Source organism: Drosophila santomea, chromosome 2L (assembly GCF_016746245.2).
Source record: "Drosophila santomea strain STO CAGO 1482 chromosome 2L, Prin_Dsan_1.1, whole genome shotgun sequence".
Lineage (NCBI taxonomy): Eukaryota > Metazoa > Arthropoda > Insecta > Diptera > Drosophilidae > Drosophila > Drosophila santomea.
This window is the reverse complement of record NC_053016.2, coordinates 10,913,492-10,941,336: the sequence shown is the minus strand read 5'-3', so window position 1 is coordinate 10,941,336 and position 27,845 is coordinate 10,913,492. Positions and strand designations below refer to the sequence as shown.

Below are 27,845 nucleotides of genomic sequence, written 5' to 3'. Positions count from 1 at the left end.
TTTTCGTTTGCAGATAGTTTAAAAGTTTAACAAACAATTTTGATAAGCTTTTATTTTGTTTGGCTGTTGTTTCCTTTCTTTTCTTTTCTGTGTTTTTTTTGTTTGAATAGCTATACAATCTTTTAAATATAGCTTGAGAATATGCTAGAATTACTATAATTTACTACTTGTTTTGTTATCGCATTGTTTAATTTGAAACATATTCATATTTATGGTGTAGTTAATATTTTCTCTTGTATTTATACAATAAAAGTTGGAATTAAAGGTAAATTATAAAAATAGCAGCTGGCCTTTCTTGTTTCACTAAATTGTATTTGTATTTGTATTTATCGATCAATGTTGAATGTTTGGAAATTTGAATCCTACTTTCCTGTCCTTTGCTTCTCGGGTTTGCTTATGTTTTTTTTACAATTTACATCTTATGTCTCTGACTGCACAATGCAAATTATCACATATTATTTCATTTAATTTCCCTTCTGTCCCTTTTCTTTTTCTGTATGTTTTCCCTGGCACTCTAGAACACTTTATCGATTTGCATTTGTATTTCTGCTGCTGTTTTTCTCCGTTGGCCAAAAATTCTACTTTCATCAAGTATTATTTTGCAGCCAGCTTACTGAGTGGTTGTGTGTGGTGTTCTGGGTATGTTTGTTTATGATTCTTGTTTTTTTTTTATTCGTAACGTTAACAACGTGGAAACAAACGGGTAAACAAAAATAAAAAGTATTAAACAAAAAGTGGAGGCGCAACAGCGCGCCTTTTAAAAGAGCTCCTATACTCGCTTCGAGTTAACAGCGGACGTTAACAGCGCCAGCCGCAGCCGCTGTTAGCGTGCAGTCTATCTGTGTGTGTGTGTGGGTGTGTATTTCGTATGGATGTGTGTGGAAATGCGTGTGAGTGTGTTGTGTGTGGTCTGTATGTGTGTTAAACAAATATCACAATCGAGAAATTAACAAAACGGCGGCTGCAGCAGATTAACAGCCAGCAACAACATAACAGTCCTTAACCGCAGGTTAGTCTACCTAACACACCTAACACGAGCTTAACATGTTGGTGCTGCTGCTGTTACCGTTGCCGTTGCAGTTGCTGTTGCTGTTCTTGTTGTTATTGGGCTAATACTTTCGCTGCTCTCCTCGGCCCCGCCTCCTCCGGCTAGGAAAGAGACTGCGGCTGAGTTAACATTACGGTTTTCATTCTTAAAAACGTTCATTTCCCCCCCACACACCTCGCTGCGGTGCGTGTGCGTGGGCGCCTTAAAAAAACAAACACTGTGTGTTTCGGGCCACAGCAGCAACAGCTTAGGACATGGGACCGTTTGCTGTGACTGCCGCTGCTGCCGCCGCTGCCGCTGCTGAAGTCACCTGCTGCACCTGCTGCTCCACCGATACCGCTGACTCGACTGCACTGCTGCCGTTCTCGGCGCTGCCGTTGGGAATGCTCGTGGGTACCACCGCGGACGCTGGACTGGTGGCCACACCCGTTACCGCCACCGCAACCGCAACCGCTCCAGCGGCCTGCTGCTGAACTGCCTGACCCGCGGCAGCCGGAGCAACGGCACTCTGTACCGCCGCCGGTGCCGCTTGAATGGCGGGCGTGGCCGGCGGGGCGGCGATCTGGAGCTGCATCTGCAGCTGCTGCAGTGTCTCCTGCGGTATGTTCGACTTGAGAATGTTGTTCTCGAGCTCCAGCTTGTTGATCTTGTCCATCAGCTCGGAGATGCGCTCCTTCAGCACTTCCACCTCCTCGCGCACCGCTATCATGAGATGCGACTTGACCAGATCCTGGAAGAGTGGAGAGAGGCGAAAGGATTCATAAGTATGCTGTTTTATACAGGAGTTTGCTAAGACTTAGATTTTACATTTTTAATATCTCGTTGTTTTGTAAATGGGAATATCTTCATGATGATATTTGTATATATCACTTAGTTATCTTAGTTTTAAGACGCTTTGTGTGTTTCTGCGTTTTACATCCCACTTAGTGTACCCTTTGTAAAGTAAGTAGATTCAGCACTGCAATTATAAATATTTACGCCACAGATTAACAGTGGCATGATGTTGGCTTAGCTCAACTTACATCCTGCTGCCACTTTTAAAAGAGCGTATAGCGTCGTCTGACTCATTTCTGAGATTCACAAAAGACCCACAATTTGTGGGGCCATTCATAAATCACATTTTGTGCCAGCAACGTGGCGAATGTTTGCCCAATGTGGCGTGTTCGCGTTATATATATGCTTTATTTGCTGTGTAAATGCAAATGTAAATGGCTCGCCGAAGAATCAAATGCTTTCGTGTCATTGTCAATGCCACAGCCGCAGCAGAACACGTCATCGAGACCGAAACAAAACCAAATCGGCACACAACATCCACGACTCACCTGGCTCACCTGGCTGGCCGGGCAACTTGTGAAAATTTAATAAGCCCATTAAAGAGGCAGGCCAAAAAGCGAAACGTCGAAAGGAAAACGCGTGCAGCGCAGACGAATAGAATAATCGTTCGTTTTCTATGCATTTAACGGCACGTGTTCAGGTGATTTTTCCCATTTATAATGTGAAATGTCAACAGACCGTATGCTCGTGGGTTAAAAAAAAGGAAAAGGAGGCAGCAGACAGGCTGCTTTTGCTGATTTTGGGGAGGAAAATGTAGCCTGCGGCAGTTCCGTTTCACGAAAGAGTTTTCTTTCTTTCGGTTTTTTTTTCTTTCTCGACTCTCCACGGCGATCTCTATAAATAGTCACAGCTCGAGTGAGTGCTTTCGTCGTCGTCTTCACTTTCAACAATTTCTTTCAACATTTTCTTGTTGCTGTGGCCTGGTTTTCTCAGGCAATGCAACAACTAAAAGTTGAAAGTAAAAATCGCACAAAGAAAAAGCCCACAAAATCAGCTAAAGGATATGGGTTTCGGAATACATTAAAAACGTATTAAGAAAACGTGCACGTCATTATGGGAAAATCGTTGGCAAATAGCGATAAAAATGTTTAAAATAAATATCATATTAATTAAAGAACTCTGAACAGCGCCGAGCATTTCGTACGTCCTCTGCTCATTAGCCATTAGTCATACTACAAATTCTATACGATATAAAGTACGAATGTATATCTAGAAGGCATGAGCATGAGGCATGGAAAGCCATCAAAAAGTCGCATGTTCTGGCAGTGGTGCCAAAAGCAATCGCAAGAGAAATCATATTTTGCACGTTTTTCGTATTTTCGTATTTCGTCTGTTTCGAGGGGCAGGCCAATAAATAATGTTTATAAAAATACCATGTTGTATTTTTAGATCCCTCGCTTGACCGATCAATAAGTGCAAAAATTACCAAAATTAGAAGTCAAAGAGGGGGAAAAAAAAAGATTTGATAAAAGTCGACTCAAACAAGACAGACACATTAGCAACCGCTTTAAACAAATGCAAACCGGTTCATACCGCTTCGACTTGTTAACAATGAGGTGCAAAAATACGTATGCACATATCTGAGATATATGTACATATATGTATGTATAGCACATAAGGGAGGGCCAAAAGCGAGTGAATTGTTCAGAAATCAAGGCAGGTGTGTCCAAAACTCGGCGTTTCTAGCATTCTAGCAGCTTTTTGCACCATCTCGAGAGGTTTATGATAAAAATCGAAGTAGATAAGCGTACGACGGGTTATCTTCGGTTCAGGTAAGGGAAAATGAAAATAAATGCTAATTATACACACTCGGGGAAAGATACACACACTCGAGCTGTGCAAGAGGAACAGAGAGAGGGAGAGCGAGAGCGAGATAGAGATAGAGACATCTAGGCGGAAAAGCGGGTTGGGTTCTCCTGCTGGGGTCAGGTCACGCGCTTCTCCAGAGGTATCATCTCAGTTTGTGTCTCTGTCTCTGCTCTCCAAGTCGCCGTCTCCTGCAGTTCTCAGTTTGAGTTTTCTTGGTTTTTTTTTCGGTTTTGGTTTCGGTTTTCGGTTGCATTTCTTCTCAAACAAACATGGCGGACATGGCGCATTGAGGTTTTTTTCTTTTTTCCATTTTGTACACTTGTCGGAGATCCTTAGGTATAAATTATAAGAGCCTTTGTTGTTGCCAAGAACAAAGGACTCGGCTCCCTGCTTTTTCTTTTCTTTTTTTTTTTTGCTCAAATCAAAGGAAGTGGTGTCTCAGTTTTTGCACTTAGCGCGGAGTAATTTATCAGCGAAAATAAATTGACAAGTGACAGGCACAAGTACGGTGGTTTTTTGTTGCTTTTTGTTTCTTTTTTATTTATTTTCGGTTGCCTTTTTGACGACATTGAAAAGTCGCCAGAAAATCGCGCAGCCTCACGAAATGCGACGAAATGCGACGAAAAACGAAGGAAAATCGATAGAAGTGCATCTAGTCAAGGTAAATGGGGTTCTTTTATGTTTCGAGACGGGGAAACGAGGGGGCAATGGGGGCATGGCGAGGTATACATACTTTTGCATTGGGCACCATCACATAGCAGGGGCTGTCGTAGCCCTTCTGCCAGATCTCGTATAGCCAATTCTCTGGCTGGCGCAGCGACATTGTGCCCATCATATTTGGCTTTGGGTTTGGATTTGGATTTGGATTTGGATTTTCACGGGGTTGTGTGTATCAATAATTTTTGGTTTCTTGTTCACGGAGACTTTATTCTTCTCCCACTCTTGCACTTTTCAAGTATATGTGTATGTATTAGTTTCAGTTAAATCACAGTTGGGTTTTATATTGTATTTTTTTATGTACTTTATGTATTTTCACTTCTTTTCTGCCGTTTCTGGCGTTTTTCGTCGGCGCTGTGTGTTTGTATGGCAAAAGTTTAGCAATAACTGAGTTTGCTGTTCAGCTTTTTGTGAGATGTACGATTTACGAGACCGGCGCAGAGCTTTTGTGATATTTTCGAGCTTTTCTCGATTGAATTTACTGCGATTTGAGCGTTTTGCGTCTGCTTGTAACGAATTAATGTAATTCACGAGTCTCTGGTTGGCTTTTCTGAACTGTTTTTGGTTGGTATAAAAAGTGTTTTTTTTTTCTTTTGTTAAATATATATATTAAAACTGGTGCCAGCTATATTTGTTGGCGATGTGGCGTGTAGCAAGTTGTACTGGCGACTGAACGTCTGCGTGCAATTAGTGCGGATTTTATATGAAATGGCAGTGCCTTGTAAGCGAGAGAGAGAGAGAGCGCGCTCTCTCATTGCGCAGTGCTCACCACTCGCGCTCTCTGCGACTCTCTTGTGTATCTGTATCTGGCCACCCGACTATGGTTATATCCATCAGCATTTGCCAGATACAAAGATACTCAGATACTCTCTGTTTGTTTTGACGCGTGTTTTCTCATCAATTTACAAAGACTGCCACTATTTATTCAATCCACATATATGTATCTACGTATTTATTTATCTTTGCTGCCGCTCATTTGCCAAAATGTTTGACTGAATTCCCAAACAGCCAGCCGGTTTTTTTCTTTCTGTTATTTAAGAAATAAATACATATGTTTTTTCCAGTCACTACGACGCAAAAACTTTATGACACTTTTGTTTATCTCTCGCTCACCAGCTCCGCCACTCGCTCTTTTATTTTCTTATTTTTTAGTATTTATTTTATTTATTTTTTGGTTGGACGTTCTTGTGGATACTTTTCCGCTTGCCACGCGGTGGTTTTCGATTACTTCGGCATTTCTCTGGGAATTTTGTGTGTATGTGGGGTGGGTTTTCTTACCTTTTGCGCATTGCGTTTTCCAACTAACCGAATTAAGTCGCTTGGAGTCAACAGTAAACAAAATTCCTTGACAAAATGTAATACTTTTCGAAGTTTCAACCTGCCATAACAAATGCTTATGTTTATAAAGTAAACCATTCCTATCAAAATTCCTTTTTAATATTATTAATATTATATAAGAAGAATATCCATAGATGTTTGATAAAAAAAAATAAAAATGTTATGTGGGTTAAAGTCATTGAATAAAATATACTCGGGAATTTTTTGGTAGCATTTAGTACCAATGACAATGAGAAAATTGGAACTGGATTTCAAGGGCTTCGAAAGTTGCATTGAATAAACTGAAGAGCCCGCAGAACAAAATGTATAATATACAATATAAACGAGCAGAACATGAACGGAACGTATCGATTTCACGCGCATGCTGAAGGAAGCATTTTCTGTCAATCCATACATGCCATATAGATTTCAATCTATATAGGAACCAACAATAAGCTCGACGCATCAACAACAAATTGTTTAACAAAAACCGAAACAAACATCCGCGTTAAAAATTATAAAAGAAAAATAAAAGAGAAAACAGCAATTAAATGCACATTTAAATAAACAAATGGCTTGCTGTAAAATAATAAGTCAACAATTGTAGGTGGGTAGGAAGAGAAGTTCCCTAATTGCTACACAAACTGCGTAGATGGGATAAAGTTGGGATCGTCATGGGTGGGGTGGTGTCTCTGTAGTTGTGGGTTGGGGTTTGGGGTGGTGAAGGGCGGTCTCGGAAGCTGAGAGCGCTGAGTAAAAGGGGCGAGTGTTTCAGCTTATTTTTTAAGGAACTTAAGGGGCCTTAATGGAGAAAACCTATTCCGGATGCAAAATACAAAAAACCCAACACTTTTGTATCAGTTCAATTCCGTCAGAAGTATTTAAAAGTTTCATGTAAGATTCTCAACCTGCCCTACTAACTTGGTAACATACACCATATAATGTTATCAAGTAGTATTAACTATAAGATAAGCAGGACTTGCTTATCAATGTTATCATTGAATGCGATAGATAACTCGATGCAAAGACGAGGAATCGTCTATCTTGGCAAAGCATTTGGAAAATTCTAAAAGCCATTCAGAAAACTTTCCTACACTGCTGGCTTATGGCAGTTCTAACAGCTTCTCTGATCACACAGATTTTGCATGCACTTTGTTGACAACTGTGTGTGTAAACAATATTCATTAAAGTGACACATACATATATTGCATACTAAATCAACAACAAAAACAATGCATATTCTTTGTTTCTGTATTTGTGTTTTGAATCAACAAATAAAAATTTCAAAATCGTCGCCGCGTCTGGCAATCAATAAAAATTGAATCGCAGCCGAGAGGGGGAGGTGCGAGCGAGAGGCAATCCACGATAGAGCGAGCGAGCAACAATAACAAGTCCAAATGTTTTGTAACAGCCTGATTCCATCCCAAAGTGCGGTGATGATAAAGAGGGGGGTGTGCCGAGGCCCCCCAAACTTACACTCATAATATAAACATTTGTACACATGCGGAAAAGTTATAAAATATTTGAAAGCCCGAGGAATTAAAAATTAAAAAGCGTGTGGAAAATTACAGCATTTCTCTGTTGTTGATTTCGTTGTTGATTTTCGCACGCCCCCAACACGTGTTCGTATGTGTGTGGTGAGTTTTGATGGGTGTGGCCGTTGTTGATTCGTTGTTGAAAGGGGAAAGGGTAGTTTTGTGTGTTGTTTTAGACACAGATTTCCGATAATTTAATATTATATCTAATACTTAGGCAACATATATCCTAAGGACTAGGCATGGGATTGTTCAACTATCTATCTATATACCTTTTAATATTCTAGCCCAAAATATCGCTATCTATTCGTTTGGCTTTCAGTCTAGCGTAACACGAAGATTAAGAGCTGAACTGACATGCAACACAATTAAATCTGATTCATTTAGCGGCGCGTGTCATTAAGTTGTGAGATCAACGGGGGAAGAGTGCTGATTTCGTGTGGGAAAATTCGTTGCTTTAATGCCAATTGTTTTTGTAGATAGTTTTGCCTGGACTTTGAGGCCAATTTGAACGAGTTCTAATTGGTTCCATAGACCCAAGTGATGATAAGATAGGCTGTTATCGCCGTACAAAACCTGACAGGTTGTGTTGTCTAAGCTGCAATCCTCACAAAAACAGGGCTATAAAAGGCAAAAGCTGGAGCAAGGGGTAAAGGGCACAGAGCCGTCCATCAGTCTCCGACATAATACACAATCCATAGCAAATGTGGTAGCCGAAGCACCTTCGAAAGCGAAAGGTGGTGGGTGGGGCCAGGGGAATAGGAGCGACAGGCAGTCTCGGACTCAGTGGAAATTTACAAGTGTTTTCCTCCACTCAGCTGATTCGTCGGGTGAGGAGAGAAAAACGCTGAAGTGGAAGATGGAGACCTTAGGCGGTTTATTATTTATTTTGAATTTTAGGTAACAATTCATATATCAAGAGCACTTTGACGGAGTTTTAAAGGGTCTCTGGTCTCAAGAGGAGACGCTCAAGATATCAGTGGAAAATTTATTCAAATTGATTGGTCAGTTTCCATGCACCGCAAATTAATTGAAAAGATTTTCTTGTAGAAAAAGAAAAAATATAAGTATGCATGACCATTGTGTTTTAAAAATATTTTTTAATTATCAAATCCACAGATATTCCCTTATCCATATAACCACTATATACTGAAATAGTTTTTCCCCACTCAACATCTCATTCTTCGAGCAATAATATTTATTGAGCTCGTTTAGAAATTCCTTTTCTTACTTTGGCCAATCGACAGAATACGTTTTGATTAGTGATTTCCTTGTATTGACAAGAAAAAAACATCTGCGTGTGTCCAATCGGTATCAGTATCAAATAGATACAATTAGACAATTACAACTGACTGACGGCTCAGTTCAAATTGATAAGACTCTGTTGTGTGAGGAGAGTTTAAGAGAAGGATCCCCTGCCCCCATTCTATCCACGTGCCTTCGAATTGGATGGGAGTCATCGAGACACGCGCCAGTCTGAAATATATAGGTAATTATTTGGTATATGTATGAACTACATATTTCTGCCCTAGTTTAAATAAATCATTTAGAAATATGTATACATATATCGTTGAACAAATCGAAAAGCCTACGCAAATGAGGAAACTTTTTTATTTCACTATTCTAACACATCTTTTTCGATTTCAGCCTTGGATGGGCTAATTTTTGAGGTAAACAAACTTTGCTGATTTTAAAGAGGAGAATAGAATACATTGGTTATATTTGCCTTTGGAACTTGGAATCACGCAACAGGGAAATGGGATGAGCTGGCTGATAAGGAAACACATTAAACGAGTCGCACTCAAAGACGGTCCACAAAGTTTAGCTAGACGAAAAGGCAAACTGATAAGAAGACGCATAAGCAGATTAGTTGATAGTGGTTTAGTTTTTTTTTCAACTAGGGAATGCTTCGGACAATTTTCGCTTTTGATTTGCTTTTAATGAATTTCAATTGTTTGCCATTTAGCAGGCATCCATACGTCAGCAGCAGAGTAACAATTAAATCGAATAGAAATCAAAACAAAGAATTCGCTTTGAGTTGAGTCCGCTTAGAACAAGTTTCGTTTCTGATTAGCTCACTTCTCTGCCTATATATTTTGATAAGAACATTTGGTAGTTCCGTTTTCTTTTTATTATTTTTAGGTTGATAACGGTTTTTATTTGTGTTGAGCGGCCAAGGGAACACCTTGAAACATGGGTCATTTATAAATATTTGTATATTTGTGTGTGTAATGGCTACTAAAAGTCGAAGCAGCTGTCTGTCAATATGTCCATCAAACGGTTTCCCTTTTTTCTCGACCAAGCCAAACATTTGTGTCTGGGATGTTAACGTTATTTGGCACCAGCAAAAAAAAAAGAACGTATGTATATGTTCGATTTTCGGAAGTTGCAAACAGATGATCGACAGGTGTGACGCGATCAGCAATAAATTGAGTGAAATGGTGAGAACTGTAAATAGGATAGAAGTTGGAAACTGAAAACTTATTCGTGGGACCCAACTTGGTCATGGAACTATTTATTTAGTGACATATGAGTTTCAAAGAAATGGAGCAAGAAACAGGGAAATTAAAGAGGAAAATGGATCACCACAATGTGCAGTTTGTCAAATATTAAAATGTCTGACAACATTATATTATTTCATCGTTTTCGATTTGATTGGCAAACCAACTGGATATGCATATTTGTTCTTCTTTAAAAACAGGAACGACAATTGGATCCTCTTTGGATTGAAGTTCTTAGGGAATACTTGTTATACTAAAATCCCAGTTTAACTTTATTGCCTATTTTAGCACACAATTTCACCCTGGATAAACAAATATTTTGAAAATAAACCTGTCATCTAAGCCTTTAAATAGACGCAAAGTTATTACAGTCAGGCTTTTCGTAACCAGACCCAATTTATATTAATGGTCATTAAAGACTTGTTGAATACTGTTTTTTTTTTGACAATCATCTCATGCAAAACTAATGCGTCAGTCGGGACAGGAAGAAGCCAAAAATAAAAGTGCAAATTGCATTTAAATTGTCCGGCTGTTGCAGTTTCGGTGAGAGCCATTAAATCGCTTTATGGCCCGCAGTTCGGTCCTCGACAGCCACAAAAGGTGCTTACAGGTAAGCAAAGATACAGGGGATACACGTACAGGTACAGATACAGATACGGATACGGATACAGATACAGAGGCCCGCCCGCTAATTGCATTCGAATGCCCACGAATTTGTTGTAAAGAGATACGACCACGGCACGTGTGGCTAATTAACTTCTGGCCGAGTGGCGAGCATCGCAAAGATGTCGCGACTTTTCAAGGTTTATGTATATTTCTAACATTACTTGGAAATCCTTTCTATATAAACGATATATCTTCGATATATGTACGAATAATTTGCTTGGACTATTTTTAGGCAATTCGGTTGAATAGACTTTCATCTTGACCTGAATTTTTCCGATGTTTCTATTTTTTGTTTGTTTCTTTGGCGTTTTTCTCTTGTTTATGTTCGTTTAATAACACAAACTCATTGAATTTGCATTGAATTTGTTAGTGCCTCTTACCCTTGTGACCATTTTTTTGCAATATAATTTAATTGAAAAAATTTCCGAGAATTTATTTGACTATTGGCGACATAGAAATTCTGGGTGAAGGACAAACACGCCAAAAACCAATTACTCAAAAAATTAAACTAGCTGAAATCGTTGGCTTTGAACATAATACAATTTGTTCTTTGGTGAAAATGTCATTTTTTCCATAAACATTTTAAAATAATTTTTTAGCTTGTGGCTAGACCGGCTGCACTATAGACTAGTTACGATTTCCTCGAGTTTGAAATTTACTCTGAGTCATTGGGAATGAAGATCGTGCATATTCAACCCTATTGAGCCTTCCTAGAATACAATTAACCCTATCAAATATTTGGTCACAAATCAAAAGTTCTTTTTCCACCTTTGCCAAAAGGGTCTCAAAAGTTGGTAAACAAATGAGCTGAACAAAGAGGAACCATCAAAAAAAAAAAAGTAGAAAAGAGAACTACAAACAAAACAAAATGAAGAGCCCCACAAAAACAACCATTAATGAAAAATTAAAACTCGAAAGCGCACAAAAGCGAAAAAAAATGCCCACAAATAATCATGAATTATTCAAGGCCAATCGAGGCAGTCACAATAACACTATTTGATAAAAGTCTGTGTGTATCGTTCGATTTGTGTGTTTACTATTTAGTGTTCTGCACCCAAATAAATGGGGCCTTAAAGCTTTCGGCAGAATAGTTCAGTTCCCCACTCATTTCAGTCGCACTTTACTGCATACCCTTACCCTTCATAGGAGTAACACACATTTTGCGGATATTCACTGCTAATTTCGGATGGATCAGTGAGTGATGGAAGTGAGATCTTTGGATAGGGTATTCGAGAATTCGCTCTTCAAGATCGCATTTTATTTCTAGCACGCTCTATTTGGATGGCATATTTCGGGGATGAAGAACTTTATTATTTTGTTTTGCTATATATTTTCTGTCTATTTTCGGCACAACGTCGTTAGATCGAACATTTTACCTCTTTCCCTAACAAGAACTATTCAGAGATGTCAACATAATTTGCATTCCTTCAATTATTATTTTTCCATTTCTGCTTTAATTGGATGTTATTCAATTTGTGTGGGGAATAATTTCATCCATGTTCATATGCATATATAAGTAAATGCTACACACATATGTATGTATAAAATATACATGGGTAACTGACTTACGCAGAGCGCAGAACAACAAAATTTAATGTCCCAATCTTAGAAAATATTGTTTTGCTTACCTGCAAAGAGAAGAAGCAGAATAAAGAGTGTCAAAAATATGTAAACAGAATTATTTTCGAATTTATTCTTAGACAAATAAATAAAACAGTCAGCGGGAACATGAATTTCTAGGAATGTTTATGTCGGGGAATATAGTAAATATTATGTGGAATATTTTGCTGTTTCGAAAAGAGGTAGTCGTCGCTAGTCAACAACAGTAAATTGACAATATACTTTTTATGAATCGATGTGATTTCAGTACTGAACCGGATACTTCCAAGTAATAACTACTTATTCATTGATAAATTCGGTTTTGTTTTTTAAGTACTGCTGTTATTGGGCAATCAAAAATCAATCAATCGAATTTATAACTAAATGCGAGATTTTTTACTGTGAGATTTGCTCAGGAATTTCTCTTGAGAAATTTTCCGTGCCAAACAAACGTTTCTGAATATGTTTTTAGTTGAGTTATAATGCGGAAGCTAAAGTCGCCACAGTTTTATGTGGGGGTCTAAACACACACACACATAGTAATAAGAGCACAAACACATATTTCTGTGATATATTTATTGGCGTTTTGTTTTCGCAGCGACGTAGTCCAAAGGCGGGGCCATAACAAAATAGAAATGCTTGGGTCGGCATAAACTTTCTGTGGGGGCCTCAGTCCCCAGGCCCCATGCCAGCCAGTTCGCTTCGTGTTGCCTCAAATGACATATTGGTGTCAATTAAAATGCAAAAGGCCCAAAAATAAAGCGAAACACAAAGCCAGGGAATCGGCAAACAAACCAACGCACACATTAATCATCCATTGCAAAATCTTTTTTAAGTTTAGCGATCCGAGAGCGAGTGAGATCGCGCCATGTCTCGCTGGGGCCAAACGCGTTTCGCGTTGGCGTTCGATCATGGCCAAATTTAAATCACATACTCGTATGTGTGTACAAATGTACATATGTACATGGCAGACTCAGGTGAGGTAGGTGTGTCTCGGCCAATTGCCAACGCGCACGCCACGCACACGCAGCGCATTTGTGATTTTCTCAACTCGACTGAGATCGCAGATCGCAGATTTGAGATCAGCTGTGTCCAGCTAAGATCATTTGCAAGTGAGTTGTCGAACAGGTCTCCGAAATAAATAAAAAGCAAGTCGAGTCGCACCTCAGCTGAAATCGATTAACGCATGTTTTTAAATCAGTCGATGGCGCTGCTGGCCATTTACAATTAATTTATGTCAGCAGTGCACTTGAAAATATGTTAAAATCGCGATTTTAATTGGCACGCGTAGGCACGTTAAAAATGGTTTTGGTTTTGGCTTTGGTTAATGATTAAATTATCTGTATTCAAACTAAAGAGAAATTTAAAGGGATTCCCCTAATGAAAATAGAGCCAATCCCATTATGTTTTATTTTAGTTGCCACACTGCCTCGATTTAAAAATCATAGCACAGTAATCAAAGACCGCGTAATTGGCCATCCTTGACTCAGAGTAAACCCAAAACGTATTTCATATCGTTGAAGCGTTTTTATATCCCTGTCCGAATTCATTGGCAAATCCATCAGGTAGCCCACATAAACAAACAACCAAACAACCTATAAACAATCCCAAATTGAACAACTTTAAACTCCGCCAAACTGGTTTGTGTTCCCTCACTGTGATGTCACTAACCCAATTAGAAAGCAAGTGCCGCCAAAAACGCGAAAACAGATCCACAAATCGGACCCTGAACCAGCGGACAAATTGCTTCCATCAATTTAACCATAATAAATTACTTAAAATGTATATGCAGGTCGGCATAACGGCGAAAGATAAAAGCTTTTGCAAAAAAGATAAACTCTTGTTTATTTATAGCATTTTTAGTTAATTTTCGTTCGATGTTTATTGGGGGCATTATTGTCTGGCAAAAAATAAAATGTGTATATATATAATTAGGTCAGCAACTGTTTTTGTCAATCCCAATAATATTTCCATTTCGGTTTTTGAACAATTTTTGCGTGAATGAATAATTTGCTGAGTTTTCAGCTTGGCAACACGATTGCAGAATCGCAAAATGGGCAAAAACAAAACAAAAAATTGAAAAACTTTAGTGGTTGTCAAGTACAGTTGTGTGTGACAGTTGGACAGCTGATTGACATATTTAGTTGTTGTGCAAAATGGCACACAGGCCATGGGCCAAAAAAATAATTGTGTACTCGAGGGGAGAAATCGTTTCTGTGAAAGCACGCCTCCTTCACTTTGACACACCTCCCACAAACATTTTACATATACAGTTCTCCTATGACTCCAGAGGTCATGAAGGAGGCAGAAGAAGTTCTAGGAAAGTTTAAAGTTGAAAAACACCTTCCAGGGTCTCGTGCTTACTTTTGATTACCTTTTGTCTTGCTTGATTTATCATCCCACACACACACACAGTTTTGCAAATTAAAAGCGATTAAGAATACACTGAGCTTTGCTTCCTGCATTTTAAGCGCGCTGTTTAATGATTTTTCACATCTGATTGGGTGGCGAACAAAGACGGAAGATATCGGCTAGAGTTCAGCGTATATGGCACAAAGGTCAATACATCTAAGCCACATTTATCAAATTGACTTCTCCGACTGGGGGATTAACCGAAGGCAAACGTTCGAAACGAACGAATGCGCCTAATGCTAGAGATTTTACTTCGTTTTTATTTAACCAATCTCAGAGACTGAAAACCAGATTGTGACGTTCACAAAACTTGTTTAATACTTAACACTGCCCAGTGAATTATAAGAGCCACATCGATATCGGGTTGAAAGTCAAAGTGTTTCGAATTGGAAAACGTTTTTGGCAAGCATTAGGCATTTTTATTTTGGCTTTTAAGTTCCGCATTAAGGCAGACAGGAAACCGGTGAGTTAGAGAAAATAGCATCCATCCGAATTGCAGATTCATTGCCTTGTGATGCGCTGATGATGGCTAATTAATTTTGATATTGAGGAAAATCATTTTGGCGCGCAGATTGTTGGCTAATTATCTGCTAATATATGATATTATACATGCAATAGTATACACATACATATGTATGGCCAGACTTGCTGAGAGACCTTTGTTAATTAAGCTATTTTTCTGATGTTTTGCAAAAATCGAAAAAGAAATATATGTACCATATCCACTTAACATTCCGGCTTTTAAGGCATTCAAAGTTCTCTGATAACTTTTGAAATGCACAGGCAAAGCTTTTTTACAAATTGAGCAGATAAGGCACAGAATTCTCTAATGATTTGGCTCTATCTCAACCAAAGTGAAGGGTTCTAGGCAAAGTTTTCCACCCTAAATGCAGCTTAAATTCCATTAGGGTAATTAGATATGGGAAAAACGATACAGCAAATAGCCTGTGCTTTTGGAAAATCTCTGAAATAGTTTCACTTAAAAGGGCATTCTAAGATCCAACACTTGAAGAAGACTTTCACGGTGCATTTTGGTGCAGTAACGACCGCAGCGGCAAAGTTTGTGGCATTTGCATTCGTAGTTTATGGAAATTGAGAGCGCTTGGCAACAGCGGACTGCAGCTAGCAGGCAAACATAAGCGAAAATCAACTGCACCAGGTCTACACAAGTGTAGTAGTATGTACGAGTATATGGGCATATAGATATATATGTATTGGCGATAAAACTGACCCACTTTTGGAGCTGCAATGCACGTACAAACAAAAACAGCGGCCAGCTCGAACGACAATTGCAACTTAAACTAAAGGCTATCTCGTACTGAGGCGTCTGGCTGCGAAAAAAAAAACTCAAAAAATAAATAAATGTTGAACGTCTGGTGGTCCGGTGGAGAGTGTTTAGCTTGGATTTTAGAAGGGGCAGGAGGTGGGGCGGCGAAACAAGTTTCAACCTAGCACAACAAGGCTCGCATTGAAAGCACACAAACCCAAACGAACTTCACACCCAATTGCAAAACACCCACGGATTCAGCCTTGAAGTTCGATTCGGGGGAACTTAGCTCGCATGAACTCTAATTGCAGTGAAATTTTCTCGGAAAATTGTGGCCTTTGTGAGTCATTAGGGGAGTCCGCTGCTGTGTTGGTGGGATGTTAGTGGGATGTTGGTGGCGTGAGCTCATCGCCGTTTGAAAAATGTTTAGCTCATTGCCTGGCTACCTTTCTCCGTGCTGCTACCACCACTTGCCACAGTTCCCCACAATTCGACTTGCATTTCGCGTGAATTGAAAGTCGCCGACCTCGAAGACAAACTGGGGGAACTATAACAAAAGGCCAGAATCAAATATCTTCTTGTTCTAGAGAATCTCTGGTGGGGATTTCGTGTAAAACGTGTCCACATGTATTATGCATTACAATAGCACCGCAGATCATCATTCGGGCAACGTGATACTGCACGTTGTGACGCAATTTAAGACTGAGTAGATGACGTCAGAGCGGTGGCTGTTACAAAGTCCAGAGCTCGACATTTGATGTGTTCTAGTTGAAGTGATGCAACAGCAGCTAACTGTTGGTTTTGAGTTAGCTCAAAAGCAGGTCGAATTTAATTCAATCCTTAATTAGGTATTTTATCGAAAATAATCGAAAATGTTGCTATCGTGCTGTATTGTTTTCCATCGATATTTATGCAACGAGTATGTAAAATCGAAAAAAATCGATAGGACCACTAATGGTTTACCTATTTATTGAAGTACCTTATCAATATATTAATTTTAATTTGAGGACAAGAGAGAACTTTCTTTTAGGTCACATAATTCACTTCGTTCGTTTGTTTTTGCTGCATTGTTTGAAGTCACGAGTCCATCGCTAGAGCTGTGAGAGCCATAAACTATAGACCAGACTAGATCTACTGATAGACACGCCGCGCCAACGGCGACTCGGCGGGTGCCTTTGCAACAGTGCCACGTCTAATTAGCACTTAACTGGCCCGAACCATTTGGGATTGGGATTGGGATAGGAAAAGTGACCGACCGACCGACCGACTGGCCGAGTATTGTATCGATTCTGACGTCAATTGTTTGAAAATTGCGGTGCTGTGCATTGTCAATGCAATTAGACGAACTGAGCAACAGATCATGATACATCTATTGCTGGATAATGAAGCGTTGTACCTACTTAAGCATTGGTTATAGATACTTGAACACATCCGCACATGAATCGCAGTGGACATCTGTGATTCCATGATTCCATAAGAGATCAGGGAAAACATCAAAAAGGCACGTGGCCAGAACACACTTTTGTGTGCAGGAGGTAAACATATACATATAATGTCTGAAACCACACTTGGGCCGATATTTATCCATCTTACCAGCGATTTCAGCAGTGCCAGCATTATGCAACCATCTTTGTATTCCCTTAACCGATTGGCTGTTCTTATCGCCTGATGTCTGGCTGTCGATGAAAAGTAAATTATTTAACACTATTCTTAGGGATTGTTTTTCCAGTTCGCTTCAACTGAAACTCCCCACACTTGGACAAATAAGAGGGGCCGAACAAATCGAGTGGTAAAAACCCAACACAACACAACCCGACCAGGCCAATAGGTTGTATTTTTATCTTATCTGTCATGCTTTTTATGGTCTTGTTTATGGGTTCTGCATTTTGTTTTTCACTAAAGTGGAAGAGTAAAGCCAGCCAGCCAACGAGGGGCTCGACAAAAGCCACAAAGTCAAGCCATTCGATCCGCACATCGGGCGAAATAAAGCCACATTAATGTCATTAAGTCATTAAGTTGTCTTAGCAAATCAACTTATCATCGCTATCATGTTGTTTTTCACAACTTTTTCTTTGGTTTTCGGTTAGGAAATTTTGGGACTTTATGATATCCGCAGTGCGAGAAAACGAAAGCTGTTTTATTGGGTACTAAAAATATTTTAAAGAAGGAATTATAAATGTAAAGGCGTATAAATTCGTAACCATTAGTTTATAAAACCTTCAATTCGCATTATGATAAACCATAGACCATCAAGGTTTAGCTTACATTCTTCCTTGACTAGAGTCTACTCCATTAGTTTAAGCTGATAAGTAGTTTATATTTCCTCCATTTCTATTGTTTGCGCCAGTTCAAATCGATTATTATTATTAAATATTGGTATAACCTAAAAACCTTATCAATGTACTTTAGTATGGGAGGAACAACCTAATCATTGGCGCCATGGTTTCTATTATGGCGTTTTTTTTAATTTAAAGAAAACATTGTTTTCTTCATTTACGGGCAGAAGAAAACGAAGGATAGATTAGCATGGAAAGTAGAGCGTGTGAGTAGCTGTCTAGCTAAAGATTGTACTTCGCAAAACGACAAGCAATGACAAAGTCTGCGATCGCCTGTTCTGTTTCTTATCATCATTAAATGTTGATCGCAGCTAAATAAAGCAGAGAAATGTACAAATAAGCCAAAATAAGTGACGTCACTTGCTGTGATTGATAAGTGTTAAAAGAATAATAAAGGGAAGTATAAAAACGATTGTTTAAGGAAGCAAAACACGCTTCCGTATCATTTCTTATGCATTTGTAAAACAGGAAAATACTGTCGCAGAGTCTGGTGCAAATAAATTACATTTTATTTGACGCGCCTTTGTTGGGCGTAGGCAACAAATGACTAAAAAACTCATCTCTTTTCCTTTTCTGACTCAGGCAAGGAATACGCCACAATCCGTGAAATCCGCAGTCCGTAATCCGCAATCTGTTTGCTCATGTCCACTACGTGACAACTGAACCAAACGGAATGAGTTTATATACTATGCATATATACGAAATACGAAAGCAGATCAAGAAATGGGAAGTGTCCTAAAATATGAATGATATGCGACATCTGCTCGGGGTTAGAGAACTTTCCTGAATAAAATTGGGGCTACACCTGGCGGAAAATGTAATAGAGTATCATGACTCAAGTGAAATATTCTTATTTATAAATATAATTATATTATAATTATCATTTTTCGTCACTTCAAGGATGAACTGATAAAAGGCGGAGATTTGCAAAGCCAATTTTATTTCGATGATTGAGTTGAGTAATTTCCACAATTATCTGCAAGCAAATACGATACTTATATGTTCACATTCTCATTCTTGGCTTTATTTGCCTTTGAATTGGCAAACAATTTATGGCATATTTGAAGTGTGGCATTTGTTAGCAGTGGTGAGATAAGCAATCCACACAGAAAAAACAGTCTGCCATTTTGTAAACAAGACAAAAGCCTGATAAGCGCCGCCGGGAAGGGAGCTCATAAAAATATCAGCCTCAAAAAGCCTCACATAAAATATTATTTTATTTCTCGCCTCACCAAGGTCAAAAGCAACAACAGAATTAAACGCATAAATTCTGCGGCCAACAAGAGGAGTTGAATTGAAGGAAAAACGGAATGCGCTTGGGGAAAATACTTTCACAAAGTGAAAAAAAAGAGGGAAAACGTTTCTAGGTGGCTAGAAAGAAATTCAAAAACAAAAAACATAAAATACAAAATAAAAGAAAGAAGAGAATCGAATCGAATCGAAATGAAATGCGTCGGCCCAAAGAAAGTGGCGAGAGCAATTGAATTGACCCAAATGACCATTATGGGTGGCAAGTTGCAACTGCAACAGAGGCACATACACTGTCTCTCAATTGAATTTCGTGGAAAAGGAAAAGTTGATTGACTTTAAATGAGGCAAAATCAAACAACATGCAGCAGCCATTTACCAGTTGCCACAGCTCAAAATGTGTCATCAAGTTCCGCTTGGAATTTTCTATTAACTCCGCTACTTGGTATAATAAATACGCAATCACGATGATTTATTGACAGAGCAAAATGAATTGGATTTAGCCCAGACATGTGAAAAGAGGCCTAGAATGGCATGGCATTATGGTTTTTATAGACTTACAGCAATGAAGTATTGTTGATGGGATCGCTTTTTATCAAAGATACACATCCTTTCTTGTTTTTAGTCCCACTTGAAGATAATGCCAATCCTTCGATGATAGCAAATACTTGAATACTTGTTCTATTAGGGTTAGCAACAATTTTGTCTGTTAGCCATTCAAAACCATTGAGACTTTTATTTTGACTGATTGCAAAAGCGATTACAAGCTCGATTAGATTGTCCACTTGAGATAAATTCGATTGTTCATTGTGAACAAGCCCTAATATACGAATTTCAATGGTTTTCCATTCATAACTCTTGCCACAGTTCATTTCAGTTCATTGAAAAAGACTCAGAACCAATTGTCATCTCTCGGGATTGTTCATTGTTTTAAGAGTCTTGTACTGTCTTTTAATTGGGTCTAAATATAGAATCCTCCATTGAAATGCATGCCATCTCAGTACAAAGCAAATTCAATTCAATTGAACTAAATTTGTACTTCATGCCGAGAATGAAGAAGGAGGGCCACTTGATTGAATTGTATCTTTTTCTGTGAGCATGGCGCCCCACTCGAACATCTTTTTGCTGGGCTTTTCGTGTTTCTGGTTGCTATTTATGGATTGCTGAGACTTGAGACCTTGCCTAATCGAGATTAAGAATGGACCATCTTGTAAAAAATAAGCGGCTGTTTTCATGGTCAAAAGTTCATAAACGCTGAAGGCTCCGCTCATGACGTCTTCTTCTGTTTTTTTCTTCATTTTTGCCTGATAACACTTTTTTATGAACAGCGTTGACCTTTGGGAAGATTAACGATTTCATGTTTTGCAACCTTCTTATCAATTTGGCGTTGCCAATTTTGTCTGTCTTTTGTGTTCAAAAGGGGAAAAAGTAATTTAATTTCAACTTACCATTGCCTGCTCGATTTTGTTATCAATCGCAACTGCACTTGTTCCAGATGCACTGAAATAAAGGAGTAAATAGTAAATACAATTGCACAGATAGGTAGCACAAGTTTCTAATGTTATTTTGCGTGGCTTTTTATTTTTGCAAGGAGAAGCTAAGCTCCCATCAAATATTTAATAGCCCCTCATCATCCAAAGTCTTAATTAAAAACAAATCAAATACCCATTTTTACTGCCTACTTTCTGACCGCCGACAAACTTTAGCCGAAGACCTTCGAATGGAAGTTATTTTTGGCGATCCGGCCTTGCTGATGACAGCCGTAAATTGAGGTCAATATGACAATAAAACTTCCTCTACTTCGCAAAAAAAAAATTCAAATAAAAACCGCGAACTCCGAATAAAACGCAAATCTCCCCATCTAATTGCAATGCCAAATGAGCAATTAAGTTGTCATAAGACAAAAGTGAAAGATGAATGGTATGAAAGGTGCTCGGACATTTTGATTGAATTTAAATCCGATGTAGTGAATTTTATGCAACCAAATCGGGTTTTCCCCGTGCCACTACTATTATTTCTTCATCAATATGGACATATTTCTTTAATTACTGAGTGCAAGCAAAAGTGCAAATTATTTCATTGCCTGGTCGATCGATTGACAAACCATTATGTAACTCTAAAGTAAACTAAAAGACGCAGGAAATGCTATTATATAAAATGCAAAATCACTCAATTCGATGAGGGAAATCATACGTTCTAGCAATAACTGAATTCCTTAATCATTTTGGTATTTTCAAAAATAAGTGCAAATAAAACTTGATCAACAAAATGCTATTACTTTTTAATATTCATAATCCTAGATAATTATTTCATTATTCCATAACAAATCAATCAGAAAATGTATATTGTCCATATCTAACTGGTCCCCACTTTATCAAACGAATTGGCTTCGATTTGAGCTTTAGAAATGCTTGCCATACGCAATAATTTCTAATTATAGAAATGGCACGATACAATGGAGTGTGTCATCAGAGTAGATGGCCATAAGATAGTTACACCTTTGGGAAATAATAGAGTAATGAATCATGTGATAGCAATATCTATGCGGTTGCCAAAATTGGCAAATGCCGGGTCAGGTATTAAATATCTCCATGACAAAGAACATTTTAAGGATGTATGGATATTTGAATGGTTTACAATTTTTGGATAAACACACCCTGCCATTTTAAAGAATTTCATTATTCACCGCAGTGTATAAAAGAGCCCAACCATTAAAAATGCACTTTTATGATAAACACATCGTGATGTGGATGCCTTTGCTGAAATGCCATTCATTTAAATGGAATGATATAAGATCGTGCAAAATAATTAAAGTCTGTGGCAAAAGCCGGCTGGCTGGTTGGCAATCAAGAACGAGCGGAGGGCCAGAATGCCAGAATTATGAGTGTTTCGCTTTTGATTTACCCCCTGAGTCAGCCGGCAAGGACGAAAGCCGGAAAGTTTCTTAACCTACGCGGAGGAGTCAAGGGAACTTAGTTTACGACTTTCCATATCATCTCTCGCCTTGCCTGGGAAAAACAAGGCGGGGAAAAAAGTAAAAGTCTCGCCATTGCATCCACACGCACGAGTACGAGTACGAGTAAGAGGTACGAGTGCAATGACTCATGTCGTGACTTTTGTTCTCTTTCTTTGGGCTATGGGCACAAACAAAAGGCAGAAAAATAAAGTAACATTCGTTCGCCAATGTCATTTTGGACACCGGTCAATGGCGCCATTGTGTTGCTGTAGTTGTTGCCGCTGGACACGCGGAGTTTTTGGCGAAAATTCGCTTTTCGCATGCCCATTAAATTTAATGCGTTCGATAATAATTTGGGCAGCAATTTGAACAAATAACACACCTAATTATTTGTAGGTGAATGGGTGCATTATTTACACATCGAATTCGGCTCAGTAAGGGGAACTTTTAAGTATTCATTAAAATGTACTTTACTTTAACGAAAATTGTAAGTTTATTTATGATTTATTTGGCCGCAGATTTCGACTAAAACCCAAAAAGACTTTGCTAAGTTGGTAAAATATCCCATTTCTCTATGTTGACTACCGACTTTAAGATACTGCTTTGATAGTTTCCAACTACTCTATTCAAACCATAACAATCAGGCACAGCTGGCAGCCGCACCACCATCATTAGAGCATCTATTGTTGCTTTGCTTCGTTATCATCTCGCCAGGTGTTATCAGCATGAAGTCCGACAAACAATATTCGACATGGTAAAAGAACGAAAGTACAGCCAAACAAAAATAAAGAAAGAGCAGCAGCAAAAAAAAAAATAATATAAGAGTGTGGAAAGAAGAAACAAAATCACGCGACGAAAGAAAAAAAATAAAGCCACACTAATTATATATATATTATTCTTTTTTTTTCTTATAAAAAAGCACCGAAATGAAGAAGAATAAACAATAAAGTGCGGAAAGAAAGTGCAAAGTTTATTGGGGTTCAAACACCGCCATCGAACGCTCGTAAAAATATCAGTGATGTCACATTTACTTATTTACTTGTTTGCTTCACCTTTTCGTGCTAATTTAAAGATTACTTATTTATTTTATATTCGGCATCACTCAAAGCTTTTAAGTCCACTAAAGTTTTCGGCATCTGTGTTCTTCTATATTTCCTTACAAGCTTGCTGAGTAATAGGTAATTTACGTTTCTATTTTTTGTTGCAGTTGGCGCCTTTTAGAAACGTGCCACTTTTTCTTTCCTTGACTCGCCGAATCAAAAGTAGTTTCTAATTCCAATCGAAACGATCTGAACAAGCGCATTAGCGGTGAATGAAAACTCTGGCCAATCGCCAGGCTAATCCCTTGAAGAATGTCGCTGCTCTTTGGCATTTTCCCCCTGGCTATTTTCATTCAAAATATCATGATACGTCGTCGGTGACTTTTTGTGCGAATCACACGGCTCAAATTGTTTTAAGTGTTTCCGAAATTTTAAACTTGCGGATGGCGACTCTGCAATTCTCACTAAAAATACAAATTGCTTGGCCAGCAAACGACCTCCGCTGACTTGGCGAAATCGAACAATGCATAGTAAAAACAAATATCGAAATTGTTGTCAGGCCATTGCTGATGTAAGCGAAATGAGAATTTGGCATACATACATACATGCATGTGTACATCATGCCATCCTCACCACTTCGAAGCCGTCGATGATTTCCCCATTTAGGGACTGACTGGCGTGGAATATTTGTGAAGTGTTTATTTGCATTTGGAGATCTCGAAAGTCGGGAACGATGACACTGAGTTTACGACTCCAGGAAGTTGGCGAACGAAAACACAACACATCGTACAAAGTTTTCAGCAAAATAGATGAAAAAACGATCGTAAAACGGGAAATGAATTCATAACAACGTTTCAGTTGCGCAGAGGAAGCACATGGGCTATGAATGAATGTTTATTGTATTCCGAATAAATGTTTAATACGTGTTTTTAATAATATTTATGTATCAATATTTAACACACAATAATAAATAGCGGCAAATATAAGGATTTAATTATTGAGCAAACATAATTAAAGGAACCATGTGGCCCTGACCCAAATAAAATCAAAGTCGTGAAAAAGTGCACAAATGAATTAAGCGTCTATATAAAGAAACGGCAAAAAAAAAGGGTTGCAAGGAAATAAAAAGGCTGAAAAGAGAGTCGATAAAGAGTATTCCGAAATTGTAAGGGGGCTGGTTGGCGACCTGTGCCTGTACAGCTGCTATCTACCACCACGCCTTTCCCTTCAGGAATTTTCGGCAGTTATAGACGAGCTGGCTAACGACGCAAGAGGCGAGCGGAACGTGGTCATCGCTGGTGACTTCAACGCCTGGGCAGAGGAGTGGGGCTCAGTCCACACGAACGCAAGAGGGCGAACCCTTCAGGAAGCCTTCGCGTCTATGGACGTAGCTCTCCTGAACACGGGGTCCAAGTCCAAGACCAAGACCGGTTCAGTTTAACCGCCTTACTGTAGGAAGCCTTAAAGTGCCAGCGAAACCAGCGAAGAAATGTCGCCAACTTGGCAGGCTTCATGGCAAGAGGCGCGTGGCAGGCTGCTCCTCGATGCGCCCCCTTTTCCCGAATCTTGCACGCCCATGCAAAGGCAAGCTTGCAACAAGTTGCCTAACTGGACGTGTAACGGACAAAAACAAAATGGGGTCAGTGCAAAAAATAGTATTTTATTCGACTAACGATGCGTTGGCCCGTTTTTCCGGTGATGTAAGGCGCCCCATAGACAGGAAGCGGTCAGCAGCAACCAGTCTTTCACACATAATTCGATTATTCGGTACGGTTTAAAGTGGATATATCAAGCAATTTTCCAGCCAAACCAAATCCAAGGAGATTGCATATCAGTGTCTCAAGTGCCAGGCTAAATAAAAATCCGTTTAAATTAATTTGCTTGGTTACCGTGCTGCAATCCATCTACTTGTATTTTCTTATTCAACGCACACTTAATTTACCAATATATTTAGAGTAGCCGCCGACTTATCCAACAGATAAATATTTATGTGTGCTTATGAAATCAACACCGCAACCCACCGATATTTATCATCGCCATCCACAACTTAACACCTTCAAGTAAAATTGCCATACTTAGATCCGATAAAAGATCAAAAACTCAGCTGCGTTGCCATGCACGGGATATAGTATAGGGCCCATTATGGAACTTCATGATGTCTGGGGTCTCGCTAATTGGTTTCCTAAGCAGCGGCAGCGAATCACATCAGCTGTGGGTCGGAAGTACATATTTTGCCATTTATTTATAGCCACCTGCTCAATTGTCGCTTGCTTAGATGTCTGAAGTTTTGTTTTCCTTTTCCCAGCGTTAGTTCACACAAATTCGCTTAAATTAGCTGCCTTCAATTTGACAGTTTACTATAAACAGCCACTGGAGACATCCAACATTAGTCACTACTTGGTTTGTCAATCATCAGATGGTGATATATAACCATTTTCTGATTTTATAGCACAAAGTGTTTCAAGTACTGTGCCAGAAAACTTGATGCCTATATAAATCTTGGTTGGGGTCTTAACAATAAATTCGTACCAAGTAAAATCTAGCAGTATATAGTTAACTATGACCAAACGGTTTGTAATAAATTCAGCTTAGATAATGCTCACACAGTTCAAAATATCCATAAAGATATCATAGGTGTTACAGTTTATTATAAGAACTTTAATCTGGCGGTACAGCAGTATCTCTGAACAATGTGAACAAAAATAGCAACCAAGCCATATAAACAGATTCATAAAATGTTCCAGCTGACGCTTACTTAACCAAAGTCTCTGGCAAAAACCAGTAGGAAAACAATTTTATCTCAGAGATAATTCCGTTTGCAAACAAGTGCATAACAAAGAGCTACTGTTCTCCCCACTGAAATAATATTTACTTTTTCTTTCGGGATGACCTTTTCCAGGTTGTTATCAGCTTGGACAATAACCCCAATGTTTGCTTTCCCACAGGCTATTTTTACCAAATTCGTTAATTAAAATTGCTTGCTTTTTTATTATAACAAAACATAACATAACAAAAAGTTTGAGTGCTGTTTCTTACACTAGGAAAACTATCGCATACTCACTCTGGCAGAAAGTAATCGATATATTTCATAACGACTTCGCGAACGGGATCCTGTTGCTTGCCCGAAATACTTGGATACATATCGAAATCCATATTGCCGCCAGTAGTATTATTGTTATTATTATTGCTGCCGGTTTCTGTTTTCATTATCGATATTACGATAATTAAATACGACGTTTTTCTCAACCGTTATTCTTATTTAAAGTTGGATGAACTTTATAGTTAAAATGCTCAGTAGCGATATGCTTAAAAATTGCTAGGAATTTTTGGTTTTCCCGATTGTTTAATTTGACAAATTTGTTTGGGGAGGTCCCAGCTGCTTTTTCTTATTAGATATACACACACACAGTTGGGAGAGCCCAAACACTGGTTTCAGTGCATGTGTGCAAACAGTTAATTCGGTTCTCTTTTTACCAGCTTCCCTTTTAATGAGTTTCACTTGCATTTACACATGTATTTTAGGCGTTCCAAATTTTAAGGCCTTTGCAATGTTTTAACTTAACACACCAAACAAACAAAAACAACGAACTGGGGAGCTCTTTTATTTGTGTGCTCAGAGAGCGATTCAATTTGAAAGAGTGGTCCTCTCTCTTGCTGAATGCGGCTGCTTTCGTTATTCAGCAACTCCCTCTCCCGCTCTCGGCTTTCTCCTGGACTCTCTCACTGAGTGAAAAAGTTAAAAATGCGCGCGAGACGTTTTTCGCCGTTTTTCCTTTTCTCTGAATTTTGATATTCAGTGTCTAGCGAACTTTTGAGAATTGTTTAGACTGCTGGTGTAAACAATTTGCCAGCTTTTGTTTTTTTTTCTCGGTTAAAACAATTTCGCTTTGTTTCTTTTTCTCCCTCTCTCTCTTTTACACGAATTGCAACACAGGCGCACAGATAAAAATATGTACTTTTCACACAATTAATTAACAACAATTGAGCAACGAAATAAAAGAAAAGGCCAAGCGACAAAAGCGTCTCGAAGTTTTAACTTCTAGGCGATTTTCGTGTTTGAATGGAAAGAGCTCCTCAGCATAACTGAAAATGTTGACGTCGCTGCTGCGCTTCGCAGTCACAGTAACAGTCGCTGCCGCCACTGCCACTGCGAGAGCCAAAAAGAGAGCTGAACGTGCAGCAGCAGCAACAACAACAATGGTTACAACAGCTTTTCGGTGGTGGCTTTTTGAAGTTTCCAAGTTGGTGGAAGAGAAACCCAGAGAGAGAGAGAGGGAGTTTAACTAAGCTGTTGTTTTTGCATAAATGCAGAGCCACTGAGAGCACAACAAAACAGAGCTTGACAGCTAAAGTGGAGCTTGCAATAAATACTACTGTCAAATACTCGAAACCTTCTTCCGTTTTCATAAAATATGGGTTAAAATAATGCATCCCAAGGAATTTGCTTTTTGTGGTAGGCAAATATGCGAACTAGACTGTAAGGTTTATGTGGGTCGTTTTCAAGTGCACTTTACTCAATTTGTTTTTACTAAAACATCAGTATTTGGGCAGTGTCAAGCT

At 38.8% G+C, this 27,845-nt stretch overlaps 1 protein-coding gene across 8 annotated transcripts in view; it reads right to left on the bottom strand.

Annotated features, from left to right (window-relative positions):
- Positions 1 to 208: 208 nt before the first annotated feature.
- The window catches only part of LOC120457394 (protein bunched, class 1/class 3/D/E isoforms), a 93,254-nt gene continuing 65,617 nt past the window's right edge, over positions 209 to 27,845 (bottom strand). For 6 of the 8 annotated variants that reach the window (XM_039644978.2, XM_039644968.2, XM_039644988.2 and 3 more), the window contains 2 exons: positions 20,738 to 20,789; positions 209 to 1,778 (listed from right to left, as the gene is read on the bottom strand). In XM_039644978.2, the coding sequence (XP_039500912.1) occupies positions 1,296 to 1,778; positions 20,738 to 20,789 (535 nt within the window). In that variant the 3' untranslated portion in view covers positions 209 to 1,295. Of the gene's footprint in view, positions 1,779 to 4,424; positions 5,088 to 20,737; positions 20,790 to 26,346; positions 27,363 to 27,845 lie in introns of those variants that run through there. The other 2 variants (XM_039645013.2, XM_039645021.2) reach the window with 2 other exon arrangements.